Source organism: Myodes glareolus, chromosome 16 (genome assembly GCF_982192425.1).
Source record: "Myodes glareolus chromosome 16, mMyoGla1.1, whole genome shotgun sequence".
NCBI classification, from domain to species: Eukaryota; Metazoa; Chordata; class Mammalia; order Rodentia; family Cricetidae; genus Myodes; species Myodes glareolus.
Genome location: NC_142041.1, coordinates 58,865,024 through 58,887,371, shown reverse-complemented (window position 1 = coordinate 58,887,371; position 22,348 = coordinate 58,865,024). Strand labels below are relative to the sequence as shown.

General features: G+C 42.3%; 1 protein-coding gene across 4 annotated transcripts in view; it reads left to right on the top strand.

The window, feature by feature from the left end:
- The window catches only part of Slco5a1 (solute carrier organic anion transporter family member 5A1), a 127,067-nt gene that overhangs the window by 67,047 nt on the left and 37,672 nt on the right, over positions 1-22,348 (top strand). For 3 of the 4 annotated variants that reach the window (XM_048420350.3, XM_048420351.3, XM_048420352.3), the window contains exon 5: positions 15,126-15,290. The exons of the other annotated variant lie outside the window; for it this stretch is intronic. In XM_048420350.3, coding sequence (XP_048276307.2) covers positions 15,126-15,290 — 165 coding nt within the window. The remainder of the gene's footprint in view (positions 1-15,125; positions 15,291-22,348) is intronic. 4 annotated transcript variants of the gene reach the window in all.

The following is a 22,348-nucleotide window of genomic DNA, read 5'->3' as shown; positions in this document are numbered from 1 at the left end:
GAAAGTCCTCCAACCTCAACACACATGTGGTGACACAAGCCTGGCATTCATGCACACACATGGTACACACTTATACACACTGATGATGAGAAAACCAAAATGAAACTCCAGAACAAACAAACAAGTTTCTAACAATTTATTTGAGTGTGTTTTGCAAACTTATTGGATGGTAACAGATGAAATAATATAAGAAATGGCCCACCCTGCAGGATGTTTGAACATCACTGCTTCAGGTCGTGAGGATACCCGTATCTGGATGTAGCCTTTGCTGCAATTACGGATGTCTGATTACTAACACTGTGATTGCATTGTGTAAAGGATGGTTTGTTTTAGGGGAGCAGTATGGTATTATGAGGAGATCCTTATGCAAGTGTGAAAATCCACTAGAAGGAAATATTCTTCCTTAGTAACTGTGTCAATTGTCCCTGTGTAGCTGTCTTGGAGAAAGGATGTCTGTGGGATGGACTGTCTTGCTTTTCCATTTTTATTTCTCTTAAAAAACAATGAGTTTAGCATTCAGCACACCTGTAATCCCAGAACTTGGGAGACAGGGGGCGGATTTCTGTAAGGCAGAGTCAGACAGGCAGATTTCTGTCAATTTGAGATTAGCATGGTGTATATAAGGAGTTGGAGGCCAGCCAGAGCTGGAAGGTGTGACTCTGTCTCAAACAGGAAGTGCTGATACTAGAAATAATAATAATAATAATAATAGAGGTCATTAAAGATAGATTAAACATTCTAAAATCTAAACATCTTAAATTGTTCCTAAGTATGTAATCTTTGTTCTGTTGAATGACAGCAAGTCCCCTTGTTTAAGAAAACTACAGTGACTCCCATTGTTTGTTTCCAGTTTCATTTCCTGAATTCTCAGAGTTAATATTTATATAAATTATAGAGTATGCGGTTTATCAGATGCTCATGATGAAATAACTGTGGCATTTTGACCAGTGAGACAGAGGTATAAGATGAAATTACTAATACATCACAGAGCTGTCACTACAGTCTCAGAAGGATGATGATGATGATGTTGTGTGTGTGTGTGTGTGTGTGTGTCTGTGTCTGTGTGTCTGTGTGTGCTTGTGCATGCGCATGCGTGCACCTGTATGGGTACAGATAACTTTGGAGTCCCTCTCCTGGAGTTGAAGTTAGAAGTGATTGTGGGATGCCAGATGTGGGTACTGGCAACTGAACTTGGGACCTCTACAAGATCAGTCTACACCCTTAACCACTGAGCCATCTTTCCAGCCCCCACAATTTATTTTACAGCTGAATTGAGATGAAGTTGGTGTTAAATAATTTAAGACATATAAATATATTTAGAATTTTAATTTGGAGAAATACAAAATAGACTCAAGGGAAGAGATGGAGGCATGGTTAGAGATATTGATACTTTGTAAATTAGGACTTCAAAGTGAAATATACGAATTGAACGGTAAAAGGAGATATTGATATCAAATCCATACAACTGCTGAAGTTCTTTCTAAAGATCTATCTGTTATATTTTATGTATACGCGTGTTTGCCTACATGCATGTCTGTACATCACTTGCATGCCTGGTGCCTGCAGAGGCCAGAAGAGAGTGCCAGATCCCCTGTGACTGAAATAACAGGTTATTGTAGGCTGCTCTGTGGGTACTGGGGAACAAAGCCAGGTCTTCTACAAGAGCAGAAAGTGCTTTTAATGGCTGAGTCATTTCTCCACTCCCGAAGGCTTTTTCTAGATACTTTGGTCGCCCTTTCTTTTCATGGCTCTCTGCCATATTCCCTGCCCAGTGCTTCTCAAAATGTCTAGTGCTTTTTCCGAGGGGTTCTACTATCATATAGAAATGAGAAGAATCCATTCTGAGATTTAAGACTTATTTATGGAAATTTAAATGCTAGTTTTTTTTTTAATTTTTAAAACAATCTTATTTTACTTACCAATCCCAGTTCCCTCTCTCTCCTGTCCTCCTGCTCCCCCCATCTTCTCCCCACCCCACCCCCATCCTTTCCTCAGAGTGGGTGAGGCCTCCCATGGGGAGTCAACAAAATCTGTGGATACCCACACCCGATCCAGGTGCGCGCCTTCCCGAACTCGGGCCCACGAGAATGGACGATTGTCCTGAGGGTTTAAAACAGACACACACAAAAAAGAGACCTTTGCTCATTTACCAAGAGTAAATGGCCACTTTATTAAACTCAAGTCGGATATTTATAGAAGTGGGCAAGCGGGATCAGAAAGGGCAAGGCCTCCTCCCAACAGAAGCAGGAAGGAGAATAAAGGCCCTGACGCCTCAGGCAGAATCAGCTGGGGGAGTCCAGGCTATGGGCCCACTGCTAGAACCTTGAATACAGGTGGAATCACCATAACAAAGAGAGCCAGGTTCTTGCTAAGCTATCCCCTCAAGCCAGTGCTAGTGCAGAATCTCCAGGGAGCCGGAGGTCACACGGTCCTGCGAATCGCCAGGAGAAGGGAAAAAGACCTTGGTAGCTACATCTGTCACATCATTTGAGGCAGGATCAAGGTCCTCTCCCATATATCTAGGCTGGGCAAGTTCTCCATCCATAGGGAATGGCCTCCAAAGAGCCAGTTCATGCACTAGGGATAAACACTGGTTCCACTCCTAGTGACCACAAACTACCCAGGCCATACAACTGTTACCCACATTCAGAGGGCCTAGTTCAGTCTCATGCAGCATCCCCAGCTGTCAGTCCAGAGTCAGTGAGCTCCCACTAGCTCAGGTCAGCTGTTTCTGTGGGTTTTCCCATCATGGTATTGGCCCCTTTGCTTGTAATATCGCTCCTCCCTCACTATGGCTGGACTCCAGAAGTTTGCCCACTGATTAGCTGTGCATCCCTGTATATGCTACTTTTTAGTTTCTTGAATTGCAAGGGATTGTGGGTTTCTAGCTTTTCCACATTGGTGTGGATCACCACACACACACACACACACACACACACACACACACACACACACGTAGGGGCGAATAAGAGGAGTCTGAGCATGTTGGATAGTTGGTTTATGAAATCAGTGTTCAGTCTGATTTTCTTGCTCATATTTCTGGCACATTCTCCTTTTCACTTCCTTTCTGGACTGTGATGGATGATCCCACTCTTCTGTAAATCTGGGGCACCCTGACAACTCATTGCTCTACTTGTACAAAATGGATTCTCCAGCTGACTGTAGATTGGAAGTTCATGATGGCATCTCATGTAGCTGGCCATAGACAAATTAGATAAGCTGGCCTTGGACCTCTCTTTCTCCTGTCTCAACCTCTGAAGATTCAGATCTGGGCACATGTCACCACACCCTACCTAGTTTACTTTATCTTGCTAAACAGAAACACTGCTTTAATGGGATATACTGAAAATCTTTTGCTAAAAATGTCTTAAAACGTACTGAAGATATTGGAACACTATTCCATTAGGGTATTTAAATCAATTTATTTGATCACACACATTGATATTCCTTAGTGTTTTTACAACAAGGCAACTGTTGGAAGTGACATTCTGATAATTTATTCGGCTTTCAGGGGATAAAGGACACCTCTGGGGATAAACTCGGCTTGGCGTGGTTTACATTACAGAGCCAAGGCTCATGGTGAAAGTCTTGCATTATGGACAGTTTAGATTTCATTCTGAGTTAAATCTGTGTTTGAGTTCCACACTCTCTTTTGTTTGCTGGAACAGGTTTTCCTTTTGTCTTTAGTTTTTCTGTGTTCATCAATACCAGCTCCTTTCAAGAGGAGCAAGATAGCTTAGCCATCGATTTGTACTCCCTTAAAAAGAAAACGATTTGGGCTTTACAGAATGGTATCTTTCGCTTTTTTATTTGGAGGCAGGGTCTTGCTGTGTCATCCAAGCTGGCTTTGAACCACTGAGTTCAAGCGACCCTCTTGCTTCAGTTCCCCAGGTACCAGGGACTGCGGGGCCATGCCGTCACTCCTGGTTAGCGTGATGGCCCTCTTAGCGGGGCTCTTGCTGAGAAGCTAGAAGAAAATCCACTGGACTTTCTACTTTCTGCTTCCCCTCTCTGATACAGATATTGGGAAAATCTGACTCACGTTTCTAGGGCCTTATAAATTATGTAGAGCGAGGCTGCTGTACAACACCGCAAAGAGGAATGCCAAATTGTCAGTGTGTCTGCGTTACCTTTCCGCAAGGAGATTAACATTGATTCCATCAAAATCCTGACAAAAATAAACACTTGAAATATTTAAGTGGATCAGCTTTCCTGTGGTTTGTGGCTTAGAATTTTAAAGTCTTCCCCATTTAACTCAACATTTTTTTTTAAAAAAATGGTGGCAGCTTATTTTCCTTTATGCCCATTTTTAGTCTTGTTTGGCATTATTATAAGTACAAAATAGAATTTCTTTTGGCTAGAACTTTGTCTGTGGTGGTATGCAATATGTTTATAAACATAACCAAATAGCCAAGTTATTCTGAGTTGATTTTAAAAGATTATTGAAAGTTACAAATTGTTTCGATTTTTATTACTAATTTCAGTCATTAAATGATAATGTTAGGGTCTGGGGAGATGGCTCAGTCAGTGAAGAGTCTGCCGGGTAAGTAGGAGGACCAGAGTTTCGATCCCCAGAATCTGTAAAATTCTAGTGTGTCAGTGAACACTCAGAACCCCAGTGCTCCGGGTGTGGGGTAGGACTGGGGTGAGGATAAGCAGGTCCCGTAGAAGGTGCCAGACTGGTTGTGGCTGCTGTGAAATGAGTGAGCAATGTCTGCAGACTTTGCTGGGAAAGACTGGAGAAGCACAAAGTGGGTACATTGAGAACCACATGAAGGCTAGGGTGTGCCTAGCAGTGGAATGCCTGCCTAACACACGCGAGGCTCTGGATCTGGTACCCGGCACCACAAAAGAACCATAAAGGGGGGGAGGGGAGGGCTGAGAATGGCTGAGGGTGGGAAGAAGCAGGAAAGACCCAGACAGGCCTCCTGCACCCTGTGGAGGTGGGTGCAACCCACGTAGAGAACGGAGTACAGAGGACAGATGTGTTTGGAAAGGCCAAATAGGTTTCCTGTGTGCAGCACATTGGGCATCTGTGGTAGACACCTGGGTGGTAAAGCTTGGGAGGTTTGAGAGTGTGAGAGTGTGTGTGTGTGTGTGTGTGTGTGCGCGCGCGCGCGCGCGTGCCCGCCCGCATGTTGGTCTTATTGTGGGGCACCTGCCCGTAGGCATCCCAGACTTTCTTGGAATTCCTCCGTCCCAGGAAGCTACCAAAAACATCCCCAGAAAGCAGGTCTGGTAGGTAAAGGAGTGGGATGGGAGGAGGGGCCCGAGGAGAAAGCTGTGGACAGAGCTCAGGTGAGGTTCACCCAGAACACAAGGGAAAGACAGCCTGGTACATTGGCGCCTGCCTCTCCCCTGCCTGCTTAGGCTGCCAGAGGAATCTGGTAAAGGTAACTCCTCAGCCCCCAGCCCCCACCCGCTCCCGTCACACTCGTAAGAAAGCCACCAGCCCCGGAGGACTTGGTGGATCTCATCTATGGCTATGGTTTCCGTCCCATCTCCTTTCAGTCTCATTTACAAACGTGATTCAATCGCATCAGACTCATCGCTGGCCCAGCTGCATGCTGACCTCTGCGGCTGCCGGTCCTGTTCTAGGAACGCCACCCTCACAGCCCCCCTCCCCCGTTTTACTTCAGAATGCTTCTCAGTGAGGCCCTCCTTAATCTATTTTTTAAAAAATCTCCAAGCCCTCTCCCCTTTTAATGTTTCTGAGCTCCCACCCTCCTTTATTTCCCCTTCAGCTCTCATCACTGGCCCGTGCTGCACAGGTACCCTGAGTAGCTGTGGGAGACTGGCTTCAGGAACACCCAAGACTCTTACATAAAAAAGCGCAATTCTTTGCCACACCCATTTTGACACCCTCCTATAGACCTTCGATTGTCTCTAGATCGCTGACAACACTCTTCGCAGCATAAAGGCCCTGTGAATAGGCTACATTGCTTTGTTTATGAACCATGACAAGGGAAGTCCCCACATGCTCAGGAAGGATGGAATTCTTCCTGTTCGTTTTGATCTGTGGTTGGGTGAGATCACAGGTGCAGAACCCACCATAATTCAGGGGTCACTGGAACTTCCTTGTGTCTTTACTTTGCTGTCTCCCCAGTGAGAAGTCAGCCCTACCAAGGCAAGAATTCTCCTCCCTCATCACACATATTGCTGAGTTAACCCCACCAGATTGACCTCAGCAACTATTTAATGAATGAATGATTGTTCAACTTAGCATTTATTTTAAGGTTGGAAACATTCAGACTTACCAAAGTGGATCTCTATCATTTCTTATTATATCTCAACACATAAATTAAGTGGGGTACTTCCTAAAAGCCATGGCTATTTGGTAAGGACACAATAAAGTATCAGGGACCTCCATATGATCACCGAATTTATCATTAGCAACAAGTGACCCCAGATCTTGTCTTACACTTTCCATGTTTGTGTTGAGCTTTTTAGGCTTTCTGTGGATTCTGTTATCCACACGTTGGCGCCATATGTAACATGAGGGCCGGCTTGTTGGGGTTTCCGTCCCACCCGGTACCCCAACAGCCGGCAAATCCCAAAGAGAAATTACACACAGGACTCCATAAGGTTATAAACTGATTGGCCCTTTAGGTCAGGCTACTTATTAGATCTTGTAACTTATATTAATCCATTATCATTATCTATGTTAGCCATAATGGCTCAGTACCTTTCTCAGTGTGACAGCTTACATGTTGCCTCTTCGGTGGTCTGCGCAGGAGTGGCAGAGGAACCTCCTTGCTTCCCAGAATTCTCCTGTTCTCATTGTATCACCTCTACTTCCTGTCTGGTTTTCCCGCCTATACTGCCTGCCTGGCCAATCAGCGTTTTATTAAAATATGATTGACAGAATACAGACAATTCTCCCGCATCATTGAGCCTTGCCTTATAAAGTCACTGATATTGAGGGCTCCTTCTAGTAGGAGGTTATAGGATGAAAATTGTATTGTCAGGGATGAGAATGTAGCTCAGTAGCAGAAATGCCTGCTTAGCTGTTCAAGGCCCTGGGTTCCATCCACAGCAACACACACACGCACACACACACACACACACCTCTTAAAAATAATTCTCCGTACACTTAAATGAGTTAGTTGTTGAATGAGAGGAAGAGAGGAAGGTCACTTCTGTCACAGATGATGTGGGGATGATGGCGTCTCTGTTACTTTTATCATGGCTGTGACCAAATACCTGACAAGAAGAAGCAACTTGAAGAAAATAGGGCTTAATTTTGACTCATCATCTGCAGGGCTGCCGTCTATTATGGCGGCAAAGGCAGGGCCGCGGGGGCATGAGCCAGCTGATCATATGACACTCGTCGTCAGGAAGCAGAGAAAAAACTGGTTCAGACTGTACTGGCTTTTGTGTCCCTCCCTCCCCCTGCACACTGCTTTGTCTCTCCCCAGCCCATGGGATGGTCCCTTCCTCATTCAGGATGGGTCTCCTCATGTCGCTTAAACCTCTCTGGGAACAGCCTCATGGACAAGCTTTAGGTGGTTTTCTAGGTTAAGTTTAAATCAGTCATGTGGACAGCAGTGACCGACCATTACAGATAGGCAGGGAGATGCAGTCGGGGCTCAGGATCAGGTGAGAGGTACAAGAATTAGCAGAAAAGGGCAAAATCGAACTTGATTTTCCAGAGACTATCCGACTGTAGTGTGTGTGGCCTTTCCTAGTGTTGTGAAGAAAGTAGAGCAGTAGAATGTCAAGCCAAGGTTTCGGTCATGGCCCTCTTGTGTGTGGGGTTCACTGGACTGCACAGTTAAAGGTGCAAAGCCTAAAACTATGGTCGAACCCTTTCTTCTCTATCATCATTCAGAATATCTGTACATTAAAATCACTTTAGAGCAGCTTTGTTGAACATGCCTTCATGAAATCTCCTGGCTCCCTCTTTGACAAGTTCTAGATGTATGACACTTTGTTCCTTATTTCAAATTCACTTATCATTAATGTACTTTTAAATTCACTGATAGATCAAAAACACTGGTGGAGACACTAGCCAGCATCAGACTTACCTTGCAGTATGAGACAAATATTATCTCTACTTCCTACACACTGTCCTTGAAATCAATGACCCCATGGGGTCCCCCAAAAGAAGACCCCACAAAAGCCAATGCCCCTGAAAACATGGGCTGCCGTACCTTGCAGAGCCCTTAGGCATGGAGGTCAGCAGGTTGACCAGGAGGCAGAAATAGGAGTGAGGCCTGAAGTTGGAGCAGAACTGTTTGCTACTGGGATTCCTTTGGGAAAGTAAAATTTTAAAAAGATGTTGAAAGAATAAAACTGACGGGTTATATTTAGTTTTAGAAAAAGATGCTAGAGAAATGTTGACCTGGAAGCTGAATGTCAACAGGAGGGAACAAACATACAAGCAGCTCACAGGGAGTGAATTTTCTCGCAGAAACAACAACAGGAACAAACTAACAAACACCAGGATGTGAAGGGAGGTTAAACTATGCAGAAACAAGCATTGACTAATTAGCGTTTGTTCTCATGAATCCAAATCTTGAAGAAAATGCCAAACTAAATTATGGATTGTCTAGTGATTCTGACTAGCATATCAAAATCCCAGGGCTGCTGCTTAGAGAGGTGCTTACAACTGGGGCTCATAAAAAACTTCTCCCTATCTATGGGCTGTATAAACAAAATGCTGTGTTCATGAATACTGTGTTCTCTGAATAGCATTTCAATTATTTGTTAATGGAATTTTTAATTGCAATCTTATCTAAATCTGCTAGGGATTTTTAAGCCTTCTTCTGTCTTTTTAAAATTAGTTTTGTAGGTTAGTATAGAAAGTGATGGGTTTCTCCAGCTTTAAGAGTTCCGCCCTCCAGATGACTATGGACCAGCCTTTCTTAGCTCTCAGTGTGCTCCACTGCACCTCAGACCCCTTCACCTTACCATGCATGCTCTCTGAACTCACCGTTCTCCACAAGGAAACGGTCCATCCGTGTCATTCATTTCATTTTCTCAGACACAGATGTTTTTAGTGTACATTGCTCTTGTAATGTAATAAAGCATACAAATGAATGAATGCATTCTAAGGATGTTTTAGTGCTGTGGGCAAACGATAAAAACCACTGTGACTTCAGCAGAGATAGTGACTGCGAGAGATCTTTAATACAACACACACCCATAGTTCTCTCGAGAAAGGGGTCTATTTCTCACTAGGATTAAACTCTCAGTAAGCACCTCTCTTTTCCCCTTGGAAAGACAGTTGTACCCTTTTTCTTTGCTGCAGATGATGGTCATTTGCAGCCTGCTGCTTTCAAACATTAGTCAGACAGACGCTTCAGACCATAGTCGTACTTAAAACACTTATATGCGCTAGAGCATTCTTGCCTAATGGTCGGGTCATGGCAAGCATGCCAATGTCTGTTATCCACAAGGCTTCAGAGAAGAATCAGCTGAAGTCCCAGCTGCACTGGGACTGAGCAGAACCACCTCGTTCCCTGAAACTGATCAGAACCAGCTGTAGTCCCACCTGCACTGGGGATGTTCAGAACCAGCTGTAGTCCCACTTGCACGGGAACTGAGCAGAACCAGCTGTAGTCCACCTACCCTGGGACTGATAAGTCTCTCATAAATAATGTCCCTTATCAATTTCCCCCAAGAACCCCCTCATATCACAGATCTCAGCTTTCCTAAAACTTTGACTAGAGATTTGCTAGGCTGTTGAGAGGAACCCCATCAGGTTCATTTCAGAGTATCCCTTTTGTGAGGAGAAGACAATTGCTCTGTTTGTCTGGATGTGTGTAGTGGTGGGACCAGCCGTACTGCCATTGGCTAAGGTTTGGAAGAAACAAAGGACCTGCCAACACCAACACCATTAATATGTTTTTTACAAGTGTTTTCTTTTTTTCTTCTCTTCTTTCTTTCTTTTTTTGACAGAAAACAAACCAACAAGAAAACCAAAAGAAAAACAGTCTCACTAGATAACCCTGACTGACCTAGAACTCAATATTAGATCAGACTGATCTCAGATTCACAGAGATCTACCTGTCACTATCTTCCAAGTGCTGGGATTCAAGGCATTTACCACCAGGCCTGGCTGCAAGTGTTTCTTAAGTATTGTCCACTTTCTGTTACATTTGCTTGAGTTTTGCCTTACATTTTTCTTCCTACATTACTTCTATATAATACAGAAGGTATCTCCTGGCTTTAGTGTTGGCTTCTCCTTAACACTGAATTTGGCTTGGTGGTAGACACTTTTCTTTACCTGCTGGGTTGTCTTGTCAGCCCTGAACTTGAAAAATTTCATAGTATCAAATGATCAGACACCAGATCATCATTATCATTACTCAGTATCTCTCTCTCATGATCTTAACGACATCTTTGATTGCATAATAACACATTTTACATGACACTGAGGAATGAATCTAAAATAAATTCTGGAGCATTAGAAATGAAGTAGATGCTGGGTTGCACATCCATAGATTGAGCAATTTCTTGTTCAGTTCACTCATTAAAGCTATGCTTTTGAAATAGTTTTGGGCATGCACATAAAGCCTAAAAAAAGGCACACAGAGTCCTGATTACTTGGTGCACTGTGTTGAGTCTCCAATAATTACAGTAATCACCCTGGAAGTTGGAGACATGCTTGGCCACTCCCCATACTCCCCTGTGTTTTTTCTAAGCTCAAAGACTCTGTTCTGCATGACCACTGAGCAACCATCAAAAATCAGAAATGCACAGTGAGTTATTCCCATTGTCTAAGACAGTCCTGTCTTCCCAAAGATGCCCTTTATGTTCAAGGCCCAATTCAGAATCACATGTATTTAGTTTTGGGGTCTTCTTCAGTTTCGGGCAGATCCTCATCTGTCTGATCTTGACCTTTTCTCAAAATCATAGGCAAAAGTTATCTTCACAGATGATTCCTTAGCTGGGGTTTGACACTGTCTTCTGATTTATGTACTCTTTAAGGTTTAGCACACCAATGATGCTATGCTCATTACACCCTAACTAGTCAGATAGTGTCAATTTGTCCAATAATCTAGTAGGTTAGCTATTTAATCCCTGGATGAGGTTGCATTTTCTAGGTTACTCCATCCAAAAGTTAACTAGTAGACTGCAATAAAACCAATAAATAATATACAAATGCTTTATGGGGGAATATTTTGAGGCTATGTAAGATCAACAAACTGCCACTCTTCCCAGCCATTATGCTTTGTGACGTCACCATGATCATCAAACCAATGATCATGGAAATACTGTTTCTAGAGGACACACGGGGTTGATTCCGCCATGATGTGTTCAACAGCTCATCTGTACATGATTTCATTTTTAAACGTTTGTATGTAATGACTGCTGTTGATTCGTTAATTTTGAGGTCATGCCACATGCCTGTAATTGGTGCCTCGTATCAGCATCTCTGATGTGTGTATTTCTTCTGAGCTCAATCATCACAGTCAGCTGTAGTACCACAGACAACCACGGGAGGGCTAGGTATTTTACCTTTAATGTGTTGGAGGTGAAGTCTTGCTGTATTAACAAGGTTGCTCCTCCACCAGTGGTTCTTGCACTTTCACCTCCAAAGGACTGGCACTGTAGTCATGTGCCACCAATGCTTGCTATTAGGAACCTTTTAAATAAGTGAAACCACCAGCAAGAAGCACAGTGAGAAAAGTATGACAAAGGCGCAGTTTATCATGGCAGAGCTACAGGAAGGAGACAGACCGTGTTTGCCACCTCTGCCAGTGAAGGAGACACAAGGGTCTCCTATGGGATGACGCAAGGGTCTCCTGCTGAGTGTGGCTGTGAACGAGCTTCAGATAGTAACTTTAGGCTTACAAGTACATTTTAGCAAATAGCTAAATTGACTAGTAAAATAATCCACAGATAATGAAGATTGGATGCATATTGTTTCTGTTCGATTTTCACATAATTCTTTTAGCATCCATTAAGTTCAAAGTTGGGGAATCTGTCCATTGGAGTGATTTTTGTCACTTTTTTCTTCAATAAGATTATCTGAGTTCATTTTGTATTTTCTCTCATCTAACTCTGAAGTCAGACTTTTTTTTGTTCCTTTCATTAGAAAATGACTTTTAGAAACCAAGAGATGCAAACTGGGTAGGCTCATTCCTACTGTGTGTATCATATTGCGATAACTCTAAAGAATAGCACATACACACCTGAACACGCATATACTTGTATGTCTGTTTGTAAGCATCTATCTGCTTCCTGTCAGTCAACCTATCATATTATTTACCTGTTATATGTCATCTTCCAATCAACTTGTCTATTATATCTATCTGTCATTTATCTATAATATATATCTGCCTATCTGCCTGCCTATCTATCTATCTATCTATCTATCTATCTATCTATCTATCTATCTATCTATCTATCTATTCATTATCATCTAATGTATTTCTCATTTTTCTATGTATCTGTTCATCTAACTGGCTCATATGGGCACATTCAGTTCTAATCTAGCAGCTATCTGGTTCTTCTTTCCACAATGCTCCTTTCCTGGCAGTTACATGTCAGATTTCCTTTGCTCTTTGATGTAATTATTAGCTTAGTCCCTATATGTGAGAAACACTCAGTGGCACCAGCCCAAAATTTAGCCCTAAATTCTTTGACTCCTTCAGGGCATTTGGACAGAAAACTAAGCCTCAGTCAATGGATATGGAGGGTGAAAGATTCATTGGAAATCTGAACTGTGTTGATTCGACTTAAATATCAACCACCTTTGGCTTTATTTATTTATTCAGTAACTTTCAATGAGACGAGAGAACATTCATATTTATTTTACCCTTATTCATATTCATCTTACCCTGGATGCTAAAAAAACATTTTACCAAACCAAATGTCTCTAAAAGAAAAATCGTTGTAGGGGCTAGAGAGACGACTCAGTGGATTATGAGTATATGCAGCTCTTGCAGAGGACCAGAATTCGGTTCCCAGTATCTGTATTAACAAGGGTCTATAACTCCAGATCCAAGAAATCCTGATACCTGTGGTCTCCAAGGGCACTTTGTACTCATGCATATCTACCTATACATAAATATACCATATACACATAATAAAAATATATTATAAAAAGATAAACCATCTTGAGGTGAGGAATATGACTTAAAATATTCATGTGATACAAATATTATTTTCCTCTTTTTCCAGATGTTTTAAGTTCAATATTTTGCCTTTTAATATGCCAGCTAAACTTAATTTGAATCTTTGAATATTGATAATCTCAACTTATCAACTTTGAAATTTTGGATATGACATTTTAACTTAACATTTACAGGAAAAATCTGAAATAGTTTGGTTGTTTTTCTCTGGTGTGTGTATCCACATTAAAGGTCAGGTCTGCATATTAGCTTTTCCTTAAGGTCTTAAACCTCACAAGATTAGGTAAGACCTGAAACATTACATTTAATTTTATTTTGAAATGACATGAGCAAAAACTCTCTATTTTTTAAGTTTTAGATTTTGGTAAGTGGGAGGTTATGAATTATAGTGTCAATAAAAGTTGAATAATTATAACAGAATAACTTTACTATGTTGTAACCGAAGGGAAAAATATTTTCCAAGATGGTCTTCATGGAGGCACAGCAATTATGCAGATGTGCATCCATTCATTCTATAAAAATGAAAAGTACAGAAACTGATTGGCTACAGAGTTTCCATTTATTTCTCTTTCAACTTTTGTCATGATTGTACAACTTAAGAATTTGGTGTTAGTGTATTGTGAAATCATCACTTGATCTCCTATGAACGTATTCTTTTGGCTTGTTTTATTTTTACTCAAATACAACTATATACACATTTAGGTAGCTTGCTGTACTTATCTATATAATACTTCTGTAACTCTTTTGTCCATACAGATGCTTCACTTTTAATGACCACCTCGTATTCAGTTATGTGGCTGAACCAGTTTGTTTGAGCATTGCGCATCGGTAGTGATTTAACCATCCACATTCTATATTATAAATGATGTTGTATCCGCAGCCCATTCTGCTAAGTAAATACCTAGACTTAAGGATGAGATCTTCCTCCCTAAGATGCTGCTTAGTGGGTTCCAAGGCTCGTCTCTGTGCTCTTTCATTTTAGGATAACATGGCCTTTTGTTCTTCAGTCCAAAGTGCCTGACATGATGTTCTCAATTTTTTTTTTTGTTGCCATTTCTTTAGTTTTGATTATTTTCTGTTTCATAAACAAGGCTGAAAGTTCAGATGCACAACATCATCTATCTGTTGATCTTCTTTGGGCATCTGAGGTGTGGCACCAAAAACATACCAACTTTGAAATGCACCTTGGGCTTAAGAGATGGTTCCGCTTTCAAGAGTGCCTGAGGCTTTCCTGAGGACCCAAGTTCAGTTCCCAGCTCTCACTTTGGGTGACTCACAATCACCAGTAACTCCAGCTCCAGGGGAGCTAGTACCCTGTCCTGGCTTTCTAGTGCACCCACAATACCTTTATGCATACGTGAACTTTCTCTCTCTTTCACACACACACACACACACACACACACACACACACACACAGAGTAAACAATAAATTGAATTTTAAAAAGAGAAATACATCTTTTCAGGATGGCGGTAGCTGGGTGAACTGGAAATTATAATGTAGGATTAGACCACAGGTAATTTTCATACTGAAGACCTTATATGGTCTTAACGGAGAATGTATTTTAACTAACAAAAATGTAAATAATTTTATAGACTGGATGCTGTTTATGAAGACATTTGTGTCTGGGTATGATTTTAGATGCTATTTCCTTCATTATCCTGGTTGAGAATTAAAGAAACCCAACTCTAAGAACAGGAGTGGTGTCAAGCATCATCAGAAGTGGGGCATGGTGGTGCATGCCCTTAATCCTAGCACTTGGGGGAGGCAGGGGCAGGCGGATCTCTGTGAGTTCGAGGCCAGCCTGCTATCGAGTGAGTTCCAGGACAGCCAAGGTGACACAGAGAAACCCTGCCTCCAAAAAACACCAAAACACAAAAAATGAAAAACAACAACAACAACAACAACAACAAAGCACCATCAGAGCTTTTGTCTGCTCCCTGAGGACGATTTTCAGTTCATAAGAAAAAAAAAAGTTCAATTTTCTTTTGTTTCTCATCCATTGCTTATAACATTCATGTATCATTTTTGTCATTTTGTAGACCTCCCAAGAGCAGCTGTCAGGATCTTAAGCAACATGACATTCCTTTTTGTGAGTCTGTCATACACAGCTGAGAGCGCCATTGTCACCGCTTTCATTACCTTCATCCCCAAGTTCATCGAGTCCCAGTTTGGCATCCCCGCTTCCAGTGCCAGCATCTACACTGGTAAGGACTGCCACAGGGCTCCTCCAGCACGTGGTCGTTGTGTCTCTAGGCTGAAGTGGGGAGGAAGTGCAGGCTCACTCCCAGTGTTCACCAGGTGCGCTGCCAGCTCCTGCTGCCCCCAAGTCGGTGAAGGAAAGCCAGGGATGTGCTTTCTGAGATTCTGATTGTATTCGTGTGATACATTTCCTAGCTGTACTTTGAAAGGGTAGAATATTACATATTTATGGATTTGTGGACCTCAGTTAAAATGAAATAAACTGTGAGCTTCACATTTGGATTAGTGTTGATCTTCTTGTGAGTGGACATGGGTCTTAAAATGTTACGTGAAGCTGATGATGTAAAGTCCAAGTCAGTTCCATGGGATCAGAATTTTCCATTCATAAATCTGAATAGATTTCAGTAGGATTACTAGAAATGCATGGTGTTTAAAAGGATGTTTTATGTACTTTATTTTAGATGTTTTATGTCTAGTCAAACAGAGATTTTAGACATCTTTGGTATGTATATTTTCAGGACTTAGCATTCAAATCATATTTGATAGTAAATATGATGGTAATGTAGGAAAACTAGCTCTCAACTATTGGGGAAATTACAGTGTTAAGTCATATTCTAAATCCTTCCTTAGTGATTTCAAAGATGGCCAATCTGCAGAAAGCTTTATTTTTCAATAAAGGGTAATTATTTTTGAATAATAGTAAATTTTTCCATAGCTTTATTTTCCACATTTTCCTATTTCTATGAGCTTGAATTATCTAAAAATGAACAGAAGAAAATATCACTGTAACAAGAGCAATTGATTTGAAATATCTGTGGGCTTGACTGGCAACCAGCCTGTTTGCTTCTTCTTGTATATAGAACTATAGGCGTAAAAATCAGTTGCGTGCCCATGGCTGCAAATTGTTTAATAAATAATATATGGCTACATAGGGTGAAAATGTTTGCTTTCTCTAAAACTGCTCTCCTGTGTCGATGGTGACATTCCCAGATCACATTTCTGTCAGGTTGGCTAACAGAAAGTGGAAGCCCCTCATTCTTAGGTTAACTCTTGCGCAGGGTCTTCTCTGAACAGGGATCCCTGGGCAGGGGAACCTGGAGATGCTGGACTGGACTCCAAGTGAAGAGTACTTTCACACATTCTCTAGGCTTACTTCCGATATGAAAAGGTGTGACTAGGAAGCTGGTTGTAACCCAGCAAATCTGGGGCTTCCTGTGCTAAAGAAAGTGCTACAGGGTCCTCAACACAGGCCTTCTTTTTAGGTCACCGTCCCTATGTCAGCTTGCACCGTGAGCCTCTCAGAGGCTGTGTTTCTCCAGGCTTATTTGACTATGAAGCTCAACTTTTTATTTACTCATCAAGATACACATCTTTATTTATTTATTTAATTTTTTAATTTGTGTATGTGTGTGACATTATCTCAGTATTTTATTTCATTTCTTTTCAAACTGATCTCACTGTGAAACCTGGGATGATCTGGAATTTGGGATCCCACTGCCTCGGTCTCTACATGCAGAGATTATCTACGTGAGCCATTATATCTCACAGAAACCTGTCTTTCCGACGAACAGTTTTCCTTTGGTTAAATGCGGGGATTCGGTCATGGGGATTCAATCGAATTCCAGCCACACTAAACCGTCCAGAGCTGTCTAGGTCATCCCGTGGCCGCCACGTGCAGTTTTCACGGCAGGGCTCCAGGGCAGGGCAGCTGAAGGGGCTGTGGACGGATGGGGCCATCTCTGAGTACGGGTCGAGCAGAGACTAACTAGACAACTCTTTGAGGAAAACTGGAGGAAGAAGTTCAGTGGGATCTGAAGGTTTGGGTGTGGCATTCCCCAGCGACAGGGTCGAGACGCCTGTGTAAATGAGGCTGTGTCCCCCTTAGCCCACGCTAGAACTCCGGGATGAGAGAAGGCACGTGACAAGGTGAGATTCCATTCTGGTTGCAGCATTCATCAGGATCCGTCCGTTGTCACCAACAGTTCTGTGTTTCAAAACCTCGGTCAGGGCTTCTCGGTTTCATAGTCCGCTGTGCTTTCCAGTGACTCCAGCACTCGCGCTGGACTGTTGTCGTTTGATTCGAAGACAAGAAGTAAATTCAGGAACAATGCCGGCTGGGCGAGAGCAGAGGGTGCCTCATTAGGCTACAGTGAGATTAAAAGCATAATAATTTCTTTAAAACTCTTCTTGAGGTTTTGCCTTGTTTTAAATCAGTTCCTTCTTACCCGTGCAGATCGAAGTGGAGAATTAAGAACTTTTTCTGGGCGGGGGGCGGGGGGAGGGGGGAGGGGGGAGAAAGACAAGAAAAAAGATTTTTACAATAGTGTGAATTTCGTAAGTGACAGTTTCTTTTTTTAAAAAAAATTAAGTTCTTTTTTCATCATTGATTGAACTCAAGGGCATCATATATGCTGAATGTTCTCCACCACTGAGCTACACCCCCAGACATACTATTTATTTTTGAAAAATTATTTGAATAATTGTCTCAGCCCAAGCAATTTCTTGTGTTGTTATCAGGTCAAAAACTGTTCCAGACACAATCCAGAAGCTGGGTCTGTGAAAACGGGCTCGTTGATGTTGTCTTTCGACACGAGCCCTGGATGGCACTCTGTGTCTTGGAGAGGACAGTGAGATATAAAGACTCAAGCCAGCGTTCCCATTGCTTCTGGATCTGATAGGAGAGACGAAACCTATGAACTGAGTTAGAAAGGGCTCCTCAGGAACTGATTGTACAGAATGGTAGCTACAGTTAACATTTCATATATACTTAAATATTGCTCAAAGGACATTTTAAATGTTCTCATTACAAAAGAACACCACGGGCTGATGGATATGTTATTTTATTTAATAACTATGCAATATGTACATATATGAGTGTATCACATTGTACCACATATATAATTTTTTATCAATCAAAATCAAATAATTGAAAATAAACCTCCCCCCAAGCTGCTTTGATAATAGAAGATTTTGGTTCCAGAGATTATTTTGGCTGGTAAGGTAATGGTATTTGAGTGTTCAAAATATCTTTAAACAGGCTCTCTCTCTCTCTCTCTCTCTCTCTCTCTCTCTCTCTCCTCTCTCTCTCTCTCTCTCTCTCTCTCAACAGTCAAAATTGTCTGTCTGGAGTCAGAGGAGCAGAATGAGTCAGGCAGGATGATGGAGGGTGGGGGAGAGAATAAGATAAGGCTGGTTTAGTGGGAAAAAATAAGGAAGAAAGAAAACAAGAACAGTTCATGGGCAGGTTTAACAGAGGAGTCAGCCAGCCAGCCAGGCAGATATGGCGATGATCTCTGGCATTGGGACCTGGACGATTTCTCTTCGAGACTAGCACTGCTTAGCTTCACAACAGTCACCCCGGAGGTGACACCCATGTGTCCAGGCACGGGTGACGATGTCAGTCCCTGACGCGAGTGTCAGCACAACACTCCGCTCAGTCCATTCCAGTCTTGTGTGGGTTTCTATCCAGAGCAGGTCTGGGCCTCAGGGCCCATGCCCTGTGTACTCAGTCTCCTTGCTAACCCAGTCAGAGTCACACTGCTTGAATAAATAAAATATTATGAAGTTGATGTTTTGGTGAGAAGAATCATGAAATGTCAGTTGGACAGTGTGGCCCTGAGTCCTTTCCCTACTTGTCTCTGGCTGTGCGACCTCGGGCAGACCATTTGCCTCCCGTTTACAGTAGGATCTCTCTTGTGTCAGGAGGACCAAGCACACTACTGCAGCTCTCTCTCTAGTGAGGTGACTTCAGACAGGTTCACAATGCAGTGGAAACTCACAGCTCTGTCCCAGTACAGGAAAGTAAATGACCGTTTACTGATTGCAGCTTACACGTATAGCTCTATAAATTGAACAGGTCTGAGCTCGAAACTGCTGCAGTAATGATTATGAAACATCTATTGACATCTATTGATTTTTTCCCCTTGTAAAAAAATGTTTAAATGACTTAAAGCTAGCATAAAGAATAATGGACTCTGTTGTGGCATTTTTATATATAGGTGTCAAGCTTGGTTCTACTTTGTCCTTCTCCTCCACTACCCCCAGTTGTTTTCCCATCTTCTTGAGTCCTCCTTTTGCTGGTGACTTCACTTTGAATAGACTCCCCCCTTCCGTTTTCATGTCACGAGTGTCTGCATTTTATATATAGGTGTCATGCTTGGTTCTACTTTGTCCTTCTCCACTACCCCCAGTTGCTTTCCCATCTTCTTGAGTCCTCCTTTTGCTGGTGACTTCACTTTGAATAGACTCCCCTCTTCCGTTTTCATGTCAGGAGCGTCTGCAGCTTCCTGGTCCCGCCCTGTGAGTTCTTCCTTCTCTCTCATGTTCTCACTCCTCATTTCATGGCCTACACATGACATTGATTGTTTTCAAAGTATGAGACACTAAGCTTCTCATATGAGTGGCATAGTCTAGTTCATGTTATTAAAGTCTATTCTGTAGATGTTAATTATGCTCATTTTTCTAAAGGAGGAAGCAACATCCGGTAGGCTAACTAACCCACTTAAAGGCAAATAAATGCTAGAGTCGTGTGTTTCTTGAGACTATAGTTGTTCCACTGTCAAACTGAAGCAGTAGGAGACGCAGTGCCATTGTCATTGTGTTCATTCAGATTTTCACCATTCTGACATGTTCCTATGCTGTTCTGCCTCTGCCCCGCTCTGCAGGAGCCCTTGCTGCTGAACTGGCTCAGTAGATTTGTTTTTGTAGCATGGTGAACTTTCTGTGTCACCTTTGCCTGGGATCCTGCCCTTCGGGGGACACAGTGACAAAAAGACACAAATGCATGCTGCACATAGACTTGGAGAATTGTTCTGCCTGTTCAGTCTAAGATAATCAAATCCTCTTCTGCAGAAAGGGGATTAGGTTAGGATATTATTATCATTATCATTGTTATTATTATCATTATCATTTTGCTTTTCTGTGCATCTTAGTTACTGTCTTATAGTTTTGTGGCTGAAAATGTAAGGCAGTGCCCCAGAGCTTGGACCACAGCTTTTGACAATTGCCACATCTTAGATGTAGGGGCAGTGTGAACCTGTTACGACTTATATTATCCTTTTGTGTGCAATTGCAGTCTTTCTAAAACTCCGTGTTATAAAGATAGCTAAAAATTCAGCTTTGGGGTAGTTTTAGATCAGCATAGAATAGACTTTCTTTTTAATTCTGATGTTAAGTTTTAAATACGAATAGAGTGTGGATGGCCTCAGAAGCCTCCCCATTGTCAAGGTTAGGCAACGGCATTGGCATTGCCATAGAAAGCCTAGCTGTTAGCACCTAGGAACCCCTGAGAGAAGGGAGGGGACATGCTTGCAAATCAGCTTTCTGTGGCAGCTGCTGCAGTCTGCCCTCTGCTAACACTTCAGCCCATGTGGAAACGAATATGGGCTGTTAGAGACAGAAAAGCAGTTATAGACTCTGTGTCTTTTGAGATATTCATGACACCAAGATATATTTATCTTTAGTGCTCAAAAAATTTTTTAAGTTTTATTATTCTGTAGTGTGTGTGTGTGTGTGTGTGTGTGTGAGAGAGAGAGAGAGAGAGAGAGAGAGAGAGAGAGACTAAGAATGCTCGCATATCATGACTCATGTGTTTGCAAGTTAGAGGACAACCTTTTACAGTTGTTTCTTTCCTACCATCTTTATATGAGTTTGGGGGATTGAACTCAGGCCGATCCACAATCAGGCCTGGCTAGTAAGCCTTTCTCCCCACTGAACCATTTCACTGGCTTCAGGAGGGTTTCTGTAAAAGGTCACAGTGGAAAACACCAAGATACTCTTTCTCTTCTCTTTCTCGTTAGTCAGTTAATCAAGGAAATGTCTGCATACTACCACATGGCAGGCCATGTGACAGATGCTTAGCCAGTGCACAAAGAACCGCAGTGAAACAGGTGTTTGCTAGAAATGACTCAGCAAACCCTCGCGGTGTGCAGACAAGGTCATGTTGGTGGGGGAAGGATGGTGGCAGCAGTAAGCATGTGCCCCTGGCAGCCCATCCTACAGTAAAAGCCTGCTTCCGGCTGGTCCCACTTTCTCACATTGACATCTCCCCGTTGGCATCTGTGTGGAACACCTGGCAGCCATAGTCCAAAGGGTGTCTTGACTGAAATGTTTTATATTTAAAAATACTCGCTAAATTCTGAACTAATGCAAGTTTTCTATATTTTTTTTCATTCCCTGGGTCCCTTCTGTATAATAAACTTCAACAACAGAGCTCTCCAGAGATCTTAGGAAGTCAGAGAATAAACCGTGTGAAAACTCATCAGGCCGTGACCACACAGCTGGCCTGCAGGAGGCAGTGTTGTGTTTCAGTGGCCAGGTAGCAAACAGAAACAGCCAAGGAGCAGGGTCCCAGTGTCCCCTCCCAGGGCACACAGCACTGCTTTGCCCTCCTTCTACCTGGCTCCATATCTTAAACGTTCTGAGACCTCCCAATCGCACCAGAGATTGGTGACCATGCCTTCACCGTGTGCACATCAGCGGACATGTTGATCTGCCTGAACCAGGGGCCCTTTCCCTCTGGGTCTATTGTATAGAAAGCAATAACGTGAACTGGAATGAACTCTATGATTCTTTTTGCTTTAAAAATTTTAGATTAAATAATTTTTCTAAGGCCACCAGATAAACAATTTGTGTGCCATATGGATGGTTGCTCACACATTTCTCAGAAAGTTATATTGCTATCTTATAGGGGAATTTATTAACTAATTCGTCACTCTGGCCTTGATGGTACTGTCACGGCCCACACACTGTGGCTGTGACTAGCTTCCCTTTGCAGTGGGTGTTCCCATATCATCCACAGACCCCACCTGGATCCTGTTAAACACCCCCATTGTAAAAACTGAGTTTCATTCCTGGGGTTTCTATAAAGATACATAGGATTATTTTATCCTCCCATATTTGGTACATAATATATGCTCAGCAAACTATTTTTCTTCTATTTATATTCTGCCATTTATGTTTCCATTAGAAGACATCATTGGATTTTCTAATGCCAAACAATTATACTAATCTAACTTAAAGTAGTGAACTGAAGCTTTTTGACGCAAGGTCTCACTATGTAGCC